Source organism: Rhodnius prolixus, unplaced genomic scaffold, assembly GCF_049639745.1.
Source record: "Rhodnius prolixus isolate KJV_2025 unplaced genomic scaffold, Rpr scaffold_5, whole genome shotgun sequence".
NCBI lineage: Eukaryota > Metazoa > Arthropoda > Insecta > Hemiptera > Reduviidae > Rhodnius > Rhodnius prolixus.
Genome location: NW_027411624.1, coordinates 44,260,264 through 44,281,053, shown reverse-complemented (window position 1 = coordinate 44,281,053; position 20,790 = coordinate 44,260,264). Strand labels below are relative to the sequence as shown.

At 37.5% G+C, this 20,790-nt stretch overlaps 1 protein-coding gene and 1 non-coding gene across 3 annotated transcripts in view; both read left to right on the top strand.

Moving 5' to 3' along the window:
* Positions 1 to 20,790, top strand: part of Drgx (Dorsal root ganglia homeobox) — a 129,094-nt gene that overhangs the window by 62,663 nt on the left and 45,641 nt on the right. For both annotated transcript variants that reach the window (XM_074136042.1, XM_074136043.1), the window contains 2 exons: positions 13,598 to 13,689; positions 18,068 to 18,169. In XM_074136042.1, coding sequence (XP_073992143.1) covers positions 13,598 to 13,689; positions 18,068 to 18,169 — 194 coding nt within the window. The remainder of the gene's footprint in view (positions 1 to 13,597; positions 13,690 to 18,067; positions 18,170 to 20,790) is intronic.
* On the top strand, positions 18,371 to 18,442 carry TRNAQ-UUG (transfer RNA glutamine (anticodon UUG)). The gene has a single exon. It is a non-coding gene; the product is annotated as a tRNA-Gln (tRNA).

Here is a 20,790-nt window from a genome sequence, read left to right as displayed (position 1 = left end):
TAGTGAAGGCGCACTTCCGGTTAGCTGTTTTGGCTTCGAGTGGGTCCATTTCCGGTTTAGAATTAACTGGACACAAACACACTTGACCAATTTGTAAAAAAAAACAACTTCTTTTTCTTTTTCTTTTTTTTTCTGTCTGAAGTTACGTACCTTAAATTGGAGTTGATTTCTCGAAATTCTAATCAGATCGATTACAATAATCGAAAATCGGTGGCTGTAAACATAACAGGAAATCATTGGTCGAAAAAGTTTTTACAAGAAGAGAGAGGTGTTGATATTTAGCGAAGAAGTTTGTTCCTTTAATATTTAATGGGGACTGCTTTTTCTTCTCCCTGGAGGCTCCCCTGGTGATGTGCACTGACAAGGTGGAGGAAGTCTGGAAGGGCGGAAATAAAGTATAATCCGGCGATGTTTGCCAGACAGTTGTCACTCGTTTGGGTTGGAACTCATACACTTCTTGATTCCCTTCATTACATTGGTGTCCAGCAACAACAAAATAGTCTTTTTTTAAAAAATCAATTATTTTAATTAATGTGATCAAAGCTGGGTATCACTTAAGACTTGTAAATATTATACATTCAATGGGTGTACAAGAAAAAATATAGGTATTTACCATCTTACAGTTTAAAAATTAGTGCATTGGATTCCCATGCGGAGATCACGGGTTCGAATCCAGCTGCTGACCCTTCGGGTGATGGACAGTGTGGTCCGTAACGAGTGAACACTGTCCGGAGGCCGGCAGAGTATTGGAAAAAAGTTCTGGGCAGTTTTACTCACCTGTCAACCTATCTCTTTGAAATTTTACTCCATCATCATTTACTGCAATTTTAAGCTAAAACACATTTAATGCTCCTCTAATGCCAAAAAGCTGACAATGAGAGGAAACTCTCTTCCTAGAACTGGCTTAAAATTGAATTCCTAGAGATTATAGATCAATCTACGAGGTGTGGCTATTAAATAACGAGACTATTGCTAAAAAAACACTTTATTTTAAATTTATACATATTTAGTTATTATAACCTTCAATATACACCCCTCCCCTATCCCTACAACGCTCCATGCGAATTTACCATTGTTCAGAAACAGTGCTGGAAGTCTTTTACTGTGAGCTCCTGCATGAGACGCGTGCCGCTTTTTCTTTCACAGCTTCAACCGACTGAAATCGTGTTCCTTTTAATGCAGATTTGACTTTTAGGGTACAGATAAAAGTCACATGGGGCCAGGTCAGGCGAATAAAGCGTATGGCCTGAAACTGGGATGTTGTACTTGGCTAGAAACGTCTTGTGACAGACAATGCAGTCTGAGCTGGCGCGTTGTCTTGATGGAGAACCCTGAGGACTTGTTCTTCCACAAATCTGGGTCTTTTTTTTCCTTACTCTTTCACGGAGTTGAGCAAGCACCTCACGCGGTAGTAATGTTGATTAGTTATAATCGATATTTTCATCCGTTTTAGACGTGGAAGAGCGACCCAAACGGTCATCATCTCCGAGAGTCTTCTCGGCCATCTTGGAAACGCTTGAACCACTCAAAAACTCGCGCACGTGATAAACATTCATCGCCATAAACTTCTTTTAATAAAAGATCAAGTTTCAGTAGCGGTTTTACCAAGTTTTGTTGTGAAATTTCACGACAATTCGTTGATCTACTACATGTGTTGTATCATGTTTTTTGGCAAAACGAAACTAACACCTCTTACACAAACGACGGTGACCGGTCAGACAGATTTCTCTACAAAACACGTGAGACGCTGCACAATCGAAAGAGAAGGGCTTTACGCTGCACAGCTGTGTCGGTCGTTAGGATTTGGCGTATGCATAGTTCTACTTCTGTAGCAGCATCAGTCTCGTTGTTTAATAGCCACACCTCGTGCATGATGAATCAAAAAGAGAATCTTTTAAGCCGTTTCTAGTTGGCTGATTATATTTCATACCTTCTGATCTTGCCGCAACTAATCAAAGATTCAAACTATCAAATTTATACTTTTGGCGATTTCTGGATTTTTATTTTTATTGTTTGAGCTGATCATGTATATTTTTGGTACCAGAGGATATCTCTAAACTTGGGTTGTTCGTAGAATACGAAAAAGATGTAGTTGAAGATAAGGTCGGCCATGTCCCAATATAATTCTATTTATGATACAGTGAAATTGTGGAAAGTTACAGGAATTGAGTGGGCAAATAAAAGGCATTCAGGGAAGTGAAAATTACTTGTAATAAGCCTCTGCAGGAGACCGGGACGCACAATGACACGGAATAGATCTGTATAATATGAAAATTGGGGGCGGCCCGATTCTCATTACGCATTGATTGAAGGCGTCAAAATTGAATCCCCCAGGCCAGGGGCAATACAGACTCACATTGTGACAGACAGACGCGCACGTTCTCTGTATATCTGTAGAAGGTAGAGGAGAACGGGGGGTGGTTGAAAACAAGGCTTGTTCAAAACTTGACGCAGGACGTATTGAGTTAGGACAACATTCTGACCGTTAGCCACCCACACAGACTTCCGGTCGCCCTCTATCGGCCGTTCCTAACAACTCAACTTTGGTCCCTTCTCTTCCCCCCTCCTCAAACCTTCCTTGGCTCTGTCTCAGACTGTTTCACTTCATCTATCATGAGCTTTGTGCAAGGACGAGAAGCTGAGACGGAATGAGAGCGCGATCGTCTGTAGGGTAGTCTAGGAATGGATGCTAGAGAGTGTGTGGTATGAAAGGGGATGATTTGATTGGCCAGAGTGGCGCAGCGTGCACACCCTTTCCTCTACTCTAACGACTGATGTCTCTCCTTGGCTTATTCAGCCGCTAATATGATTGGCCGAGGGACAGCATCCAATCAAAGGGGGGAACTTATTGGCTTATTCCTTGTGCAGCTAATGACACGTCTAATTCAGTTGGTTTAGCTCTTCATGCCTATCTACCCCTTGCTAGGGTCAGGCTAGAAGTACTATCCAGCAAGCTGGAAGTGTTGTTAGGAGCTCACATTGCTCTTCACCACAAGTTAGGATAGTTCGTATTTTTTATTCCTTATAAAGAGAAAGTAATTTGTCGTATAGTCAATTTTGCGACCATCCGCACAATAGACGCACTTGAGCTCTTAAGACCCAAAATCCTCCATGATGTTCCTTACTCTTTCCCACCATCCAACCGAGTCATTCCTCACAGGTCAACATCCTTCCCAGATATATTCCTGTATATCCCATAACTTTTATCATTTTTCCATGAAAATCCCAATTAAGGGCCAGTTTTAAAGGGTAGGAATTCAGGATAGACTGCCCCTTATAAGTTAGGATTTCAGTGTTTTTCGCACGGTATAACAACCAATAATATTGATAAGAATTAAGGATTCAAAAAGACAAACTGGACTAGTCAGACTATTATTTCCTCTTGTCTCACGTGACTCCAAAATGACTGTGACTAACAAACTACTCCTCTACAAAGTAGTCATTAGGCGCCGATGTTGCTATACGCCTGCTTCGCCTGGGGAGCCTGAGTAGAGCAACATCAAGAAACTTCAGATAACGCAAAACAAATTTCTCAGACTCCCTACAGACTCTCCACGACGTACTAGAATCCAACTCACTCCACGGAGACTACGTCCATTATCCCCCGGTACACTCCTATATCCAAAAATCGTCTGCTCAAATTCCTTTCCATCCTAGACTGCCATCCTAATCCACTCTGCCGCGACATAGCCTCCTACAGATCCTCCTATACAACATACAGGACACAGAAGACTAAAACATATCCTACTCTAACTTCCTACACTAGCTGCAGGTTTTTCCTCTCCTTTTTTCCCTGCATTCCAATCCTCCTCACCTAACTTTTCTCTTATTTAACTTAGCTAAGAAGGTTGAAATGTTTTTTATACATTTATACTTCTTTATTTATTTTATGTATTTTATATATTTATTATAATAAATATTTATTCTTCTATTCTTCTAGGATTCAAGATTGTGCGAGGAATCGGTCAAATAAAAGCAACAACTCGGTCTTTTTTGCCAACGTTTCCACAAATTATATTGTCTTCTTCAGGGAAAGACGAGTTGTTGTTTTTATTTGGACTGATTCCTCGCACAATCTTGAATCCTTAATTGAATAATTTACGGTCACGAAACCTATATATCCATTGGTAAGAATAAAATATTGTCCAAAAAAACCTCTTAAGACATTATCCACTTCAGAGGCAAATCAAAAGCTTAATTTGACCAATGGTAAAACCCATTTTTTTTTCTGAGTATGATTGACTCAGGGTAGGTAACTTGCGGTGAAACTAAGAATCGGAAATCTACACGATCGCAATACAGGAAGTGAGAAAAATAAAAAAAAAAAAACGTGGAACAAGAACGATCTGGAAATATATTCTCAACTATTTTCGCCATTTATATATACCACATATATCTATAGTGACCCAACTCAATGTTATATGTGGGTGTACAAAACCAATTCCACGAAGCTCTCTGTCGGCTCCAGGATGGTTAGAGTGTGCACATTCTTACTCGTATATTTCCCAAGGCGCCGGCAGAGAGAGCGCCCGCCTTTGTTCTTCACCAACCCTCAGCCTCCAGCCCAGCCGGATACTCTCCCTGGAGCAGAAAGAGTGGCTGGCAAAGCTGTGCCGTGTGTACTCCTACCCTCGGCCGACTCCCACTAAACTCCATTTACCACATAATTCCACGCCAATAAACTACTTCGCCAGATAAATTCTAAAGAGGTTCCTCTTCTTAGCCCGCTATAAGAGACCGCCACTTCTTTGCCTCCAGTACGCTGCCTGCCTCCATCCATTCCTATAATCCTTTTTTGCTCTTTTTTAAATTCTCCTTTCCAGACATAAAATTCCCTTCAGTGAACTTGCCACACTCTACTACCCATCCTTTTAGGTCTACTATTCGATTCCGGAGTCCCGACACCTCGCTTCTACTTAGATACAGTAAATTTTATTTGGGATGCTGTATATTTCTTTATACTCCTTTCTCTGCAAACTTTCCACTCACTTATTTTTGCCTTTTCTTTATTCAGTACTTTTCTCTTAGAGTGGGGAAAATTTTATATGAAAAATATCTTGTTAGCAGTTGTTTTTTTTATTTTCTGTAGCTTCCGGTTTATTTCATTAATGATTCAATTTTTAATTCTTCTTTTTTTTCTTTCCTCAAGTGATATCCGAGCTCCTTCAGGACCCTACAAAAAGATCAAATTACCCAGAGAAAAGGATGCAAACCAAAGTTGATGTCCCTAACTAGTTCATATCCAAATTCAGATGAAGCTAGCTAGAAAATTTACTCCGAAGAACCGTTGTGTAAGTCAGTCGATCTAATATGGTTAGTAACCGAATGCTTTTTCATCTTCCTTTTACCGAAACTCTAAAAACCTTGATCCGGACCCAAAGCGTGTTCTCATCCTTCCATGAGAACCCCCTTAGAATGTTGGCAGAATCTCATCCCCGCCAAAGACGCGCCAGATCTCACTAAGAATCGCTGAAACCAGTACAGTGTCCAGCATCAGGGGGCGCCAAGTTTTTGGCATCGATGCGCAGGTTAATTTTTGCGGAAATAGGAAGTATTAAGGCAGGAAACGTGACGTCCCTGCTCCTCCAGGACCCCATAAAGTCAATGTCCTCTGAAAACAAAACAAAAAAAGGTCTAAACCATCGAAATGCACCTGAACTTAATGTCCAAGTTAAAAAGGAAAGATTGTATCCGGAATTGCCTAGAAAATTACAGAAAAGAGCCGTGCTGTAAAGTCGCACTTCCGGTAATTCGTCAACACACTTGATACTCATAAATATTGTACTGGTTGTAAACCATTTAAAGCCCAAAACTGACTCCTTAGATGAGATCTTAACTTCATCCACCCTGAGGATCAGTCTTATATCGTACATTACATTAAAGTGGTACCTTTAAAAGTTCAAAGTAACGATTAATCCAAGTCCCTCCCCTGGAAGTATTCGGAAGATATATGAAGTTTTTAGGACAACCACTAATCGTAAGATCTTCACATGGGCTATCAGTTTCCCCAAGTTTCAACTAAATCGTGGCGGCTGTTTTCGATAAAATCGCTACCAAACTGGAAAAAAACCTATTCAGTAAACGGTCACTTCCGGTGAATCGATTTTGACCAGAACTTGATTACAGGGTTTGCTGATGGCGCCTAAGCTAAATATTAAAATTCGGGTTTAGGCGCTACGTTGTTTACAAAAAAAAAGGTAACAAGAAGAAGAAGAACAACATAAAATGTTCTTGTCAACACAATTTGGAAAATGTGTCTAACAAAGATGAGACAACTGTAAAGCTGTTCTTCATTTGGCTCGATCATTTTCCAAACCAAGACCTGAACGCTCTGTAGCCAGTAGACGGTCTCTAGCCAAGCGTGAAATAGGAATGTTTCCCCACTTCATCGGGGAGAGGTCCTCATTGTTTCCTAGTTAACTACCAGTTTCGCTACTGTCTCTCCACCCCTCTAGTGAGTACCAGCAAGGGTTGTTGAATTACACACATGTTCTAACATGTCCATTGTACACCCTTCGTAGCCCTTATTCATTGTGTGAATAACCACATAATTCTTATATTGAATTTCCAACGTGTACGTGTTACTATAACTAGTGCGAGTGGTTGCTATACTCGCAAACTATTCTCAAGGAAGTGAAGTATCCGGAGTGGATATTAGAAGTTCCTTTTATGACGAAGTATTAAGACGAAAGCCCAACGAAGCTTTCGAATCCAGACTGGAAGAACATCTTAATTAAAAGGTAGCTTACCTTTTTTGGAAAGAGGGAAAGATCCAAGAATTCAACGCAGCCTTACCATCTGAACAGTCAGAACGGAGACGACTTCGTTGGAAGTGACAAGCACATCGGAAATGCAACGATATAACAAGCATAAAACAAAAAATTTTGGGTGGAGGACTGCGATGCATTGGATCTGGCTGCGAACAAATCTTCCAGTAGAATGCGTTGAAAATATTTGGTACAAATTCTTTGTAAGTCCCTCCAGCAGAACTTAGTTGCACGTTGTTGAAGGGTATCGATCATCACTTACCGCCAATAGCAAGATCTACAGCAACAATCCTATACACTAACCACTGTATCCTAAGTAATAAAGTACTAATTGTAAGTTGTTGACTGATCTAAGTGCTTTGTTTTACAACTTCGCAATGTAGTCAACTAGACTTGTTATACATAGTGTTTTTTGGTACACAAATGGAGCATCAATGGATCAGCATTGTCAGGGTTTACTGGTGTGTGTGTGAGGGGAGTACACACACACACACACAGACTCCCCTGAATGGGAGAATGATAGTCGGGTGATGATGTCACGACATTGATTAGGTGCAGCAGGACAGATGGAGTGCTTAATTGAATTATCCACACAGATAGATGGGGGCGACTTCCCCCCAAACCCCTCGTTATAGTGTTACATCCCCCCCACCTCCTCCGCAGATTAGGGATATCCTTTTCGTTTCTATGTGATTATAACTTATAGTGCTAGTAATAATTCCATGTTATTGCTTGCTATTCTTTGATGTGCTTAATGCTAATGATTATATTGCTATGAAATAAGTTGTGATTTTTCACTATAGATTTTCAAGATGATTTTTCCTTAATACACTACGGCAGTCTGTCAAAAAAAAAAGAAGAAAATTCTTAGTAAAAGTTCCTCTTTTGATAAATAGAACGAAATTTTCAGAAAACTGAAAAAGAATCCATCTGAGGGGGGCCCTTTTGCAGTAAAAGTCCCTTCCTCCATTTGGAGGGATTTACTTTAAACTTAAAATTATATCTCTCATTGATTTAATTCATCTTACCGCCGCCAGGGAGGTGGTAGAATTGTAAAGTTAACCTAAATAAAAGAAACTTCATTGTTACTGCAGTTCGCCGTAGTCTAAGTACCAACTCTAATTAGTTCCAGAATGATTTTTGGTTCTTTGCCTGTTTTGGAGGGGGGGGGCCACAGCTTTTTCTTGAAAATAGTCTGCTAGTTCCTGTTCCTCAGTGGCCTTTGGACTTAGCGGAAGTTAGTTTTTAAAAAGCCTGCTGGGGACGACACGTTGCATTAGAAGAACTGACTTCTTGAGGTCAAAATTGAAGTTGGAATGTTCTAGGAGATTTCCAGTCTGGGAACAGCAGATCAAAGGAGGAGGGTAGCTAGTAAAGAGGAAGTGGATAGCGCATGGTCTTTATAAATGAGAGCGCCTGTGTTAATGCAATATCTAAAAAAAAAAACAAAGTTACAGATTTCTCTTCCTAGGTATTTCATTTTGGTACTGCTGCAGCATCAGATGTATGGCCGAAATACTGTTCACTCGAAAAAGCAACTTTAATCAAAGTTTATATAATGAAGAATCAATTTTACGCAAAAAATTATTTTTTAAGTATGTTCTGGAGGCAATAGTCTTATTTATGACCGACCAAATCTACAAATAGCCAACTTATATTCAGTGAATCTCTTCAGATTATTCTTTGGAAAAATACTGGGCCCACAGGACGCTTTGGTTGGCCCAGAAGCGTGGAGAAATTAAGCGTCAAACGTTCCTGGACAGCTAAGTTTAAACGGGACGAAGATAAACAGTAAACTACTATTTCATTCTTAATCTCGATCTCCAATAAATTCAACTTATAGTCTTTAAAGCAATTCGACGAGGACTTCAATGACCAAAAATAAATACTTTATCTGTATGGTGCCCCTCGCTACAAACTATGGAGACGAACAGAACAGTGGACTTCCGCAGCACTTGGTGCTTCTGCACCCTCCACAACGCACATCATCTGGACGGAATTTGATTTACACGGTTGTTTAGCGATTTCGTCACGGTTATCCCCCTATCTGCCATCCACTCCCCCCTCCAGATGATTAAGAAGGCGTTCATAATCGATTTCACACCATTATATTTATTACGTATTGGTTAAAAAAGTTAATATTGTTAGGATTAAGCATTGGTTAAGTTGTAGTTCCGTTTGATTGGGGTTTTGTCCGGATATTCACTGTTAACTATTATCACTAAAACATTGCCACTTATATCAGTTATAGAGCTAAGTTTTCTCTACATTTTGGTAAAGAGAGCATTGAATTCTGAACAATACAATGGGAGATATAGAGGTTTGAAATTTGAAGTATTTGAAAACCTACTAACTTTAACCTTCCATATCTCATTAACTATTGCAACTAAAACATTGCTATTTATAACAGTTTTAGAGCTAACTTTTCTCTACAATTCGGCAAACATTTCATTGAATTCTCAACAGTACGAGGAGAGATATAAAGGTTTAAAATTTGAACGCATTTGAATACCTCCAAAATTTAACCTTCCCATATCTCATTAACTATTAACACTAAAAAATAGCAATTTTATACAAGTTCTAGAGCCCAAGGACTTAGGAGGTGCTTTCTGCTTACCAGTCCCAAATCTTAGCCAAGAACTTATTACAACCACCTACATTGTGCTTGAAATTGCTAAGCGTAAATATAAGTAACTTTGGTAAATTAGAAAACAGGAATTTAAAGCGATGATGGTGATTTGGAAAATTCGATCCCGGATAGACCGCCATAGTACAGCCTACCTTCCCAACTAAATGAAGTTCTCCCTTTTTCGCGCTACTTCTAATTGGTTTTATTTTTAGCCCTTAGGAGGGTGATCGAGAGACATGTGCTGCTATTACTTACTACTAGTGGTGTTACACTGAATTAGACAAGTTTCTTACGAAATGAATGAATTTTGGCAACACTGTAAAATGATGATATTATAGAAAGTATATGGGTGTCACAGGACACATGCTCCTATGTTGTGCGCGCGTGCGGGCACGATGGATCCCTGACAAGTCTCTACATGCACACACATTTGGTGTGGTGAGGGGGGAGAGCAGCCAAACCAGTTGTACAGCTGAGAATATAAACTTGATTAGCTTGGCCCTAAGATCTAAAGCATAACACATTTAAGCGATATAATTGCCAACTAGCTAAAAGTAATATTATTGCCACTCGCTCTGATATAAAGGCCCCCATGTATATACAATTTTAAAACCCCCAACCACCCTCTTGGTTAATACCCCGGGAGCCAAGCATGCGACAGCTAATTACATCTCCAGAGTGCTGGAGCCAAAACTAACTGTGACCACAAGGTGCTCTCTACATAGTCAATTAACCAAATTGGTAAGACCCTTCCGGCTGTATTGTTAGGAGCCCGAGTAGCTACCTCCTTCTCCCCTTCTCAACATGGACCTTATTAAATATTTGCTTAGAGAACAAGACCACTTTTGCTGGCCACTCATTGGTTCGCCATTTTCAATTAATTTTAGTGGCTTTTCAGACATGGAAAATAGATTAGCTTATCCCAGCTTCTGCAATTAACATTTAATTTAAATTTGTAATAAATTTATTACATTATTACATTCAATGGGATTTTATCATCCTCTTTTTGGAGGTGCCCTTGGAAGGAAATGTTTGATTAATATTACAATCAATGTTCTTACTCAAGAAATCTGATGTTGCCATGCCTTGCTGTTACTTCCGTAATATTAACTGCTTACCTAATTGGAACCTCTTCTACTTTGAGATGTTCAAGGTCCTGTCCAGCATCCTCCATGGTGATTCTTTTAGGCTAACGGTTCTCAAACTTTACATTTCGATCGATTCCTAAATTGAGAAAACATGAAGCTCTACACCTTTTTCTTTGTAACATGTTTTTTCTAGGAAACTTTAAAGCCTTCCTGAACCACCCTGTGGGTGTAGTGTGCGTTACTCTATCATGTACACAGCGTTAAGCAGGATGAAATGAAAAGCTGGAGTTCTGGGTTTGGAAGAAATAATTGCACATAACAGAATGAATTGTTCACTTACTTTAAATTTTCTCGCTCAACTTATGTACCAATAATTTTCCTGGAGAATAAGCTTTTGGACCAAAAATCAGCCAATCAGAAGCGACACTTTACTGAGCCAAATTTTTTTTGTTTGGGGGTTTGAAAAATAGTAATGAAAAAGTGGCGATAAGGGGGCGCCACCAACACTCAGAGTACTAACAGAGAATATGCAGCAAAAATATTCTTTATTTACAATTAATTCAGTTGTACATAAACACAGGATAATGAGGTATAAACCATGAAAGATATAATTAAACAGACTTACAAATTGTGTACCTTCACAACAAGACAAATAGTTACAATATTAGTACGTGCTTGGCTTTTCATTACAATTTATGTTCCTTTGCTATTACACACCTTGACACAATAGAGATACACTTCGCGACATCACTAGGCAAGAATGGCCATTAAATAATTATATTGTAAGTATTTAAGGGGGACACAAGACTGGGGACCTACACCGGTATGGACGGGACGACATCTTGCAAAAAACCCCAGGGCAACTTGATTCCCAGGCACAAGCTGGGAGCCCCCACTCCTTCCTCTACCAGTTCTGCCAACTGTTGATTTTGTAAGCTAGGGGGGCCGAATTTCTTTTCGGGGATCGAACAGGGTTCTTTCGACTCACTGATTGAGTATATAATTGACCAATAACATATTGGAAAAAATTTTTGCCCAGAAAAATTTGATTAAATTGCTCTTCTTATTGGTTAGGCATACCTCTAAACTACCATTTTGGGGCACCGAGAGGTCATATAGCAAATGTAATGTTCTAAATTTGAGGGGAATGTTAAGTAAATTGAGGCTGAGAAAGTGGTGCGAGTTAGTTCATCCAAAATTATTGTTTTTTTTTAAGGGGCCCCCCTGAATGAAATTTCAGATTTGATCTTTTGTGATTATCCATTTTGATTGCTACTAACCGCGTTGCTTACACAAAGTTTTTAAAGATCCCCTCCATCGCGGGTGAGGGTGGGAGTAAAAGAGAGTTAAGATTAAATCAATGAACCACTTTTTTTTTAATTATTCTTTTAGTTAGTAATAAAATTTTCATTCACCATCTTTACCAGCAGCATCCCTGTTACTATGATCTCCTGGTGTTTAGCGAACGACCGTAGGAAGTTGATTTTGTTTTGAAACAATTTGCCCCCCCCCCACTCATGGGTTGCTTAAATCCACCCCGTTGAACAACCATGTTCACTGGCTTGTTACCTCGTCCTTTCTTGAGAGGTTGTGAAGGGGGATTTTAATCCTTTTTGGGGAAAGGCGCATCAGATTAGGGATAAAAATAGAGGGAGAACGGAGCTTGTCAGAAATGGTTATGGGTGTGGGTTTTGGGTTTGGGTTTACAAAAACGCCCATCCTCTCTTAAACCCATCCCCACCCACCCCCCAAAAAACAAAAGAACAGGATCATTCGCTCAAAAATAATAGGATTTTAAATATTCAGCCAATCAGAGAGTGGGATTGGGTGCGGGGAGGGGGTACAAAAGCCAAAGCGTAAGTGTGTACCCAATAGAGTTTTAGACGGTAAACGGGTTTCGTTGGGTTTCAGAAACTTTTGCTTTCTCTAAAGCAAAACCCAAAACGGCCGGTCTTCCCCCAAATCTCCTCGTTCCGTTCAAGACCTGGAGGTGGGCCATTCTGTACAAAAACCATTACCCGACTTCTAGCCCCCACCACACCCAGCTTCTAAATATGGGTACAAACAAGCATCCGGCAACACAAAGATAAGTGGAAATCTAATTTCCTGGATGGTTATATCCTCTATCTCTCTCTTAGCAGGATGAATCTTGCCTAAAGGGTATGATGGTTGGTAAATAGTTTTGAAATTTTAACACAGAAACCAACCAAAACTCAGGAAATTACATAAGCTAAAACCCTTTTTAATGGAAACGAGTGTAAAGGGTATTTTAATGAAGCCAGAAACGATTTAGTTGGTTCATTCTAATTATTATATCTAAGAGGATTTCTGGTTGGGTAATAGAAAGATTATTTTAACAAAGTGATTTGGATAAAAAAAAAAAAGGGATTTTAATTTTTTAAAGGAAATAATTCATTTTCAGTTCCTGTGACGCATCTAGCAGGAAGTAATCGCAATCGGATCTGGTTATAGGGAATTGAATTTTAATCGGCCCATTATTATTAGACTCCGTGGAGGGCGAAGAACGGAACATCCCTAGTGATTTGATAGAGGTCAGGGAATCAGAGATGTCCCGATTAGATAAACATCGACTCCATTTAATGTCAGATAACAGAGGAAAGCAAGGCAGTCTTTGACTGTGATCGTTTTTTATGATCGATATACAGAAAACTCCTAAACACAAACCAAGTTAATTGGGAAATGTCCAGCATATCCACTTTGACTATGCAGATGTCCTGGTTTTACTGATTCAAAGAAGTTTTAATAAATCGGTATTTCCTTTGGAAAATTCTTGAACCCTGTTTGATTAAATCACATTGTTCGGTAAAGTATCAACAAGGAGTCCAAAGAGATTACGAGGCTTATTCCTGCTTCCCAAAACCTCCTCTTTTTAGTCCAGACAATGCTACTCGTTTACTTCGACGAAGACGTTGAGCTAACAACAAAACTTGACGGTACTTCCTCAAGTTATACTCGTATACCATGCTTTGAATCTTGCACGCTTGTTTTGTCGCCGTTCATAAAATACTATTCTACTATAACTGAATTAATATTTAATATTTTTCAATAAAAGAATTCTCATTTTAATTTTTTATTATAATTTGCTGTTGCAGATACAAGTTATTCTTATCATCCGGCCATTCATGATGAAGCTTTTGTGAGACGAAAACAAAGAAGAAATAGAACTACCTTCACTCTGCAACAGGTAAGCTTTTAATTTATCTAGTCGAGGGACTTCTAATCAGGACGACTTCCTATTAAATAGGAAACTTTGAACATTTGGAGGCTCAAAATCATTTCGATTAGTAGGAACCAAGTTGGCCACTTCCTGGATGATCATAAGCTCGAGATGCCCTCTTGGGATTTCCTTAAAAACACCCTTCGGCAAATACTTACAGCATCATTCCACTTTAGAACGGCCTTTCTTAACCTTTCTCTAAGATCCGATTCAAATTCATTCCCAAACTCTCCTAAAATACTTTTGGATTCCTTTCATCCTACAGAGCTCTCAATATTCTAATCCATCAAATATTATCACATAATCTTCCCCTTTCATTTACCCCACCAATCCAAAAAATCCCAACCCAAATCTATTCCTTATTCCAGTTTTTAACTGAAACTCAAAAGGGAGATTCTATAAAAATATGATAGATCAGTCACCTAGACAACCATGGTTTAAGGGAACCGTCACTAATAAATGGGTTGTTACGACAATAAGCAGGCTGAGAGGAGCGAACCACGCGGTGTGTGTGGATCCGTATCTTCACAGGATCAACAAAAAGGTCCTCTCTCCTCTTTGCGTAGATTGCAATGAGGTGGAGGATTTCAAACATATAATAATGAATATGTCCACTTAATGTAGTAGAAAGGAAACGAATGTTTGACGACATATACAGGTATTTAGATGCACCATTTCGCTACGAAGACATAATATTCTCCACCAACATCTATGTGATTAAATCTATAGCAGAGCTAGCAATGAAATATGAATGTATCTCAAAGTTATAGCCGATTAGAATGAATGGAAGAAAATGATTAGAGAAGGATTACGGTGATTTTAATTTCGGTTAAGCTATAAGGATGGCAGGAATATAGAGTACTGATCCATCCATTAGCAGTAGTTTATGTAAATAGCGGTATATAGTAGAATGATGAATGTGTGAAGCGAATGTATTTGTAGGTAAGAACGGAGAGTAAGTGATATTCTAGTGATAAGCACCTAGACGATACTGGCTGTATGGCGGAAGCCAATGCCAAAAAAGAAAACCAAAAAAAAACTGAAACTCAATCTATTGAATTGCACTACTTGGTATACCTGCATCACAATATCCAACAGGCACTACGGCTACACCCAAACCATTCCTGTTCGTTACTTTCAAGCTCTCTTCTCTGAAACTCCATTCTAGGGATTTCGAAACCCTCCAGCTTTGTCTTCTTTGCTTCATCTGCATCTTGGGGAGTGATATCAAACTGGTTTCCCTTACCATGTCATCCCGGTTTTTGTTGCTGGAGGGTGAAGGATTGCGTTAAAAGCCAATCTCTTAGATTTTGAGGTGCCACTGATAGCAGACAACTAACGACCAGTCGATGGTACTGAGAGTAGGCTAAGCTGACGATGGCAGCTATAAGAACCGGCTCATTGTTTCCGGAAACTGTTTCCAACGAGGTTATGGGGGCGTCAAAGTTTACGCGATTAAACCCATGAAGAGATTAATGCAGGCACACTACCTAAGTAGTTGCTCACTAAGTAGACGTTGATTAGGAAGTAACTCATTAGCAATCCCCAACTACTGGACATTCCTTCGTCAATATATATGACAGACAAAACAACAGAGAACATACGACTCAATAAAGCCTAGCCTGATTGGTCCAGCTTGCCTGATGTTGCACGTGATGGAGGGGCCGAGCTATTCGCCTCCCGCTAGACTTGTGTCCTCATAATATAAGCGTTGGTCTTTATTAACTTGAGAGACAATAAAAAATACGACACATACTAACACAAATTTAGCCTCACACCAATCATATAACAAGCCTAATCTGTCTCATTCACTGTTTACACGATTAGCCTACGCACATGCTAACTTTTAAACAATTTACAGAATTATGTAATTGTACCTTTTGTACCAGACTGTTTGAATTAATGTATTACATATTAAAGTTGAAATATATTACTCTATGAGGATTTTTTAGAACATTTAGGAACCAAAAGTTTTAAAAAAATTGAGCTTGGGCCCAGGAGGGGGCGTTGTTACCCATATCTCAGCTTATCGGCCAAAATTAGTCAAATAGAATGTACCATTTTACTGATTTAGGGGGATTAAAATATTTTTTCTAGATATTTCGATTAAAGGGCACTTCCGGGCGCTAGGGGCAGAGTTAAGCTGTATAGAAATGGCTACTTGCTAAAAATATTAAGCGTACCAGTGGTACGCGAATTCCTGGTTGGTGGTACACGAACAATAATCAATAATGGCGGACATAAAAAAATTAAATCATAAAAATATCATAGAAACGTTTTTTCCCTATAATTCATAATAATTATTTTAATTAATAATATTATTCAGTTAAGTTGTTAATGTGTACACAGTAATAAGGTTGGTCTGTTTCAAGATATACGAGAAAATATAAATAGCACATTTAACAGGATTAAAATTGTCTATCATGGAGTATTTCCCAGAACCCGAAAACACAAATGATAATTAGATTTCAAACCCTTTCTAGAATTAGAATTAGTCCATTAGAATGCTTAATAAAACCTAATATTTCTATAATAAAACAGGGAACATTTACTCTTAACTGAATTAAACAAAGTGTAATAAATAACATTATGTTTAATATATTTTGGAATTCACAAAATATTTATTACAAAATGTTGGTCAACAATATTTAGATAAATTCATTACTTTAAAAGTTATAAAGAATTCTCACTGAAATAAGATTGGGTGGCCCCTTATTGTTATTAAATTGTAATTTTGTACAATCAAAACCAAAGATCGTTGTTTAATGTGTAATAAGAACGAGCCGGAAACATTAATTGTTGCCCCGGACTATGAAAGTTTCAGAAACCTACTCCATGTAAACAAATATTATAACCTTAAAAAAGAACTTTGTAAATTAATTAATAATTTTGAAGAGAAAAATATGTTCACAATTTTTAATTATTTTTTTAAAAAAAGTTTTAAAACTAAGATCTTACACTTTACGAAGTTTATTGCATAAAATAAGTAGAATTACGAAGTTCTACAAAAAAAATAAATAAACAAATTAAGTAACTAGGCATTAGATAAAATGCCACGCTTGCACATTCTGCCAGTAGATGATATACTCGTACGAGATGTAAAAATATCGTATACACAAGAAGTGACGGAATACGTGGTTGTAATTTTTAACGTCAATCAAATAAAGTTAATCTAAAAAGTGGATTAAATTTCACACAGTAAAATTCCACAGTGCCGAGAGAAATTGTAAAAGTTGATAACTGATAAGTCGTGGTCATATAAAATTCAAACTGCTGGCTGGCCGACCGACCTAAACCGCACGCAAACTCCACTACACACTTCCGTTTACAGATAGACGTACAAAACACCAAATATAATTTCACCAAATTGGAACTTGATCAAATAAATGGATTAGCGAACGTTATTCACTAATTCTCTGTACTGGATAATTCGAATTTTAAAATTTCACCTGGAATAATAAAATATTATTATCTATCAAAAATATACATACATTTAAAATAATTGAATTTTTTAGAATTCATTACTATATTTGTATAAAATTAACAAGTAACAGAATGGTAATTTTGTTGGATAATTCAAATTTATTTTGAATTTATAATACACGTACAATTTAATATCTATTTGGATAAAATGATTTATCAACAGCTGATTCAAATATAATTAATATTTCGTTATTTTAGAACATATGTATATTATCTTCTACCACTGCTCAATCGTGTAAATTTCAATTTTGTATTTTCTGTTAACAGAAAACCTCTATGTTGAGGTTTCCTGAATTAGAAAAAGTGATGTTTGAAAATTTTGTCGTGTGTGTGTGTGAGTCAAATTTAGTACTGAATTTTCAAATTTGAAGAAAATCAGTTTTCAAATTTTCTCAAAAACTGTTACAACGATTTCCTTTAAAACGTAATGTACTAATTTTATTCATATGGCTTTATAACTATTTATTACTCGGAGAATTCTATTTCTATACTGCTGGAAAATTAGGGTTCACCATTTTAGGAAATAACTCTATTATTTCTTGTGTATTTTTTAAGGATTAAACTCGAATCGGGTTTGGAGAAAGCCATTTTCGGTGAGGGGCCGCAGTAGTATTTTCTGGTTAGGAAGGTTACAATTTAGAGTAAGGGTCTGGTTGTTTTAACAAAGATTATATTATTTATCATTAAATGTGAGGTTCTAATATTCAGGAATCAGGAGAAAGCTTACAATTTTGTGAATAGAGCCAGATTCATAATAAAAATCCATAATTTCACAATCATGCCAGATTTTTCTTGCAAGAAAACCATAAAAATAACCTTATCTTTTTTTGTATCAATGTATTTTCTGTTTACCCTGTTCCAGCTGGAAGAATTAGAAAATGCTTTCGCCCAAACACATTACCCGGATGTGTTCACCAGAGAAGATCTAGCAATGAAAATTAATTTGACCGAAGCTAGAGTTCAGGTAATGTTATTATTCAGTTGATAATTTTATTGATACAATGTTTTAAAAGTTAAATTGAAATTTTATTTAATAAATAATGAAAGAACAAGCAAAAATAAATAAATATTTTATCAGGTTTTAGTGAAATATTTTGTTAGGTTAAAAAGAAGTGGGAGGTTAGGTGGGACTCCTAGAGTACTGGCCGGCCAAGATTAGTACAGCGGTCCCATGGTGTAATGGTTAGCACTCTGGACTTTGAATCCAGCGATCCGAGTTCAAATCTCGGTGGGACCTACTTTTTTTTTTTTTTCTTTTTTTATTATTATAATGTAGATTTTATATAATTTTAAAGTATGATGCAGTATTTAAATATTTTAATGTCAACATTTACAATTTAAAAACACTATAGATACTACGTAATAAAATTTACTTGAAACACGGAGTTTATACTTTAAACAAACAATATTATTCAAGCTCAATTTATTGGAACATTATTAATAAAAGAAAAAGTTAAAAACTGAACAAATTTTTTGTATAATAAATAATCCTAGGGTTATGTGTTTTGTTAGAAGTTATCTGTTCGTCTTTTGTTTGTTTTGTTGTCTTCTATTGTATTGTATATATCTATTGTGTAGGTGGGTTATAAATTATTGTGTAGGTTATTATTTCTTCTAAAACTTGTGCAAGGTTAAATTTTTTGTTTTTGTTTTTAAGTTTCATCAGAGTATTCTAAGAGGTTAAGATGTATTTACGAGGGTCGTTTGAAAAGTCCGTGCAAAAATAAAAACTACTTAATTTTTTGGGGTAAACCTTTTTTATTTTTCAACATAGTCTCCTTTTAGGCTTATACACTTCGTCCAACACTGCTCTAGTTTGTTGATCCCTTCCGAATAATAGGATTTGTCCAAGTCTGAAAAATAGCCATTCGTTTCTGCAATCACCTCCTCGTTTGAATAAAATCTTTTTCCCGCCAGCCATTTCTTCATATTGGGGAAGAAATAGTAGTCCGAGGGAGCCAAGTCTGGAGAATAGGGGGGATGTGAAACGAGTTGGAACCCTATTTCCATTAATTTTGCGACCACAACTGCTGAGGTGTGAGCTGGTGCGTTGTCGTGATGGAAAAGGACTTTTTTGTGGGCCAATCGTGGGCGTTTTTCTTGCAGCTCGGTTTTCAAACAGTCCAATAACGATGAATAATATGCACCTGTAATAGTTTTACCCTTTTCCAGATAGTCGATGAGGATTATTCCTTGCGAATCCCAAAAGACAGTCGCCATAATCTTTCTGGCCAAAGGAACGGTCTTCGCCTTTTTTGGCGCAGATTCCCTCTTGGTAACCCATTGTTTAGATTGCTCTTTGGTCTCAGGAGTGTAGTGATGTATCCATGTTTCATCCACAGTGACGAAACGACGCTTAAAGTCCTGCGGATTCTTCTGGAACAGCTGCAAACCGTCCTTGCAACACTTCACACGATTTCGTTTTTGGCCAAGCGTGAGCAATCGCGGCACCCATCTTGCGGATAGCTTTGTCATGTCCAAATGTTGATGCAAAATATTATGTACCCGTTCATTCGAGATGCCCACAGCACTAGCAATCTCACGCACCTTCACTCTTCTGTCATCCTTCACCATATCATGGATTTTATCAATGATTTCTGGAGTAGTAACCTCAACAGGGCGTCCAGAACGTTCAGCGTCACTTGTGCCCATATGGCCACTCCGAAAATTTTGAAACCACTTATAAACTGTTCTAATCGAAGGTGCAGAGTCACCATAATGTTTATCAAGCTTCTCTTTAGTCTCCTGAGGCGTTTTGCCTTTCATAAAGTAATGTTTAATCAGCACACGAAATTCTTTTTCGTCCATTTTTTGAAAATCACTCGACATCCTCGATTCAAACGAATGCCAAACACAAAGAAATAGACCGATCTGGCTGAAACTTGGTGTGTGTTCTTCCAAGAGATGCTACTAACTAAACATAACCTCGATACGCGCCAGTGGTGCTATCTCTCTGACTTTGCACGGACTTTTCAAACGACCCTCGTATAAATATTTATTTATTACTATTTAAATAAACCCAGTTATTATTATATTATTATTAATTATTATTATTAAATCAAAATTTATAATTATAGAACTTAGAATTGTTATTTTATTGTATTACAAGAATTGAAGATTTAATAATTTAACAAAATATTATTACTTCTACCAACCTCATACTGATTATCATTATTCAATTTTCTGAAGAAAATAATTCAAATTTACTTACAAATGATTCCATAGATATTATTTTAGGAACAGTAATTTTGTAGACTAACAGAACTAGTGATCACCAGAATTCTCGGTCGGGCTAATTGCGGTTTAATTCAATTCACTTCATTGAATGTGGAATAATGATACAGCTATTCTTAGGTATCTGGTAAGATAATGTCTCTACTTCCTTTAAGAATTCTGTAAATCACTGTAATTTATATCTGTTATAGAGCTAACTTTTCTCTACAATTCTGGAAAGAACTCATTGAATTCTCCTCATTACTAAGAGAGATATAACGGTTTGAAACATCAAAGCATTTGTAAACCTCCCAAAATTTAACCTTCCATATCTCTTTAACGATGATCACTAAAACATTGCCACTTATATCA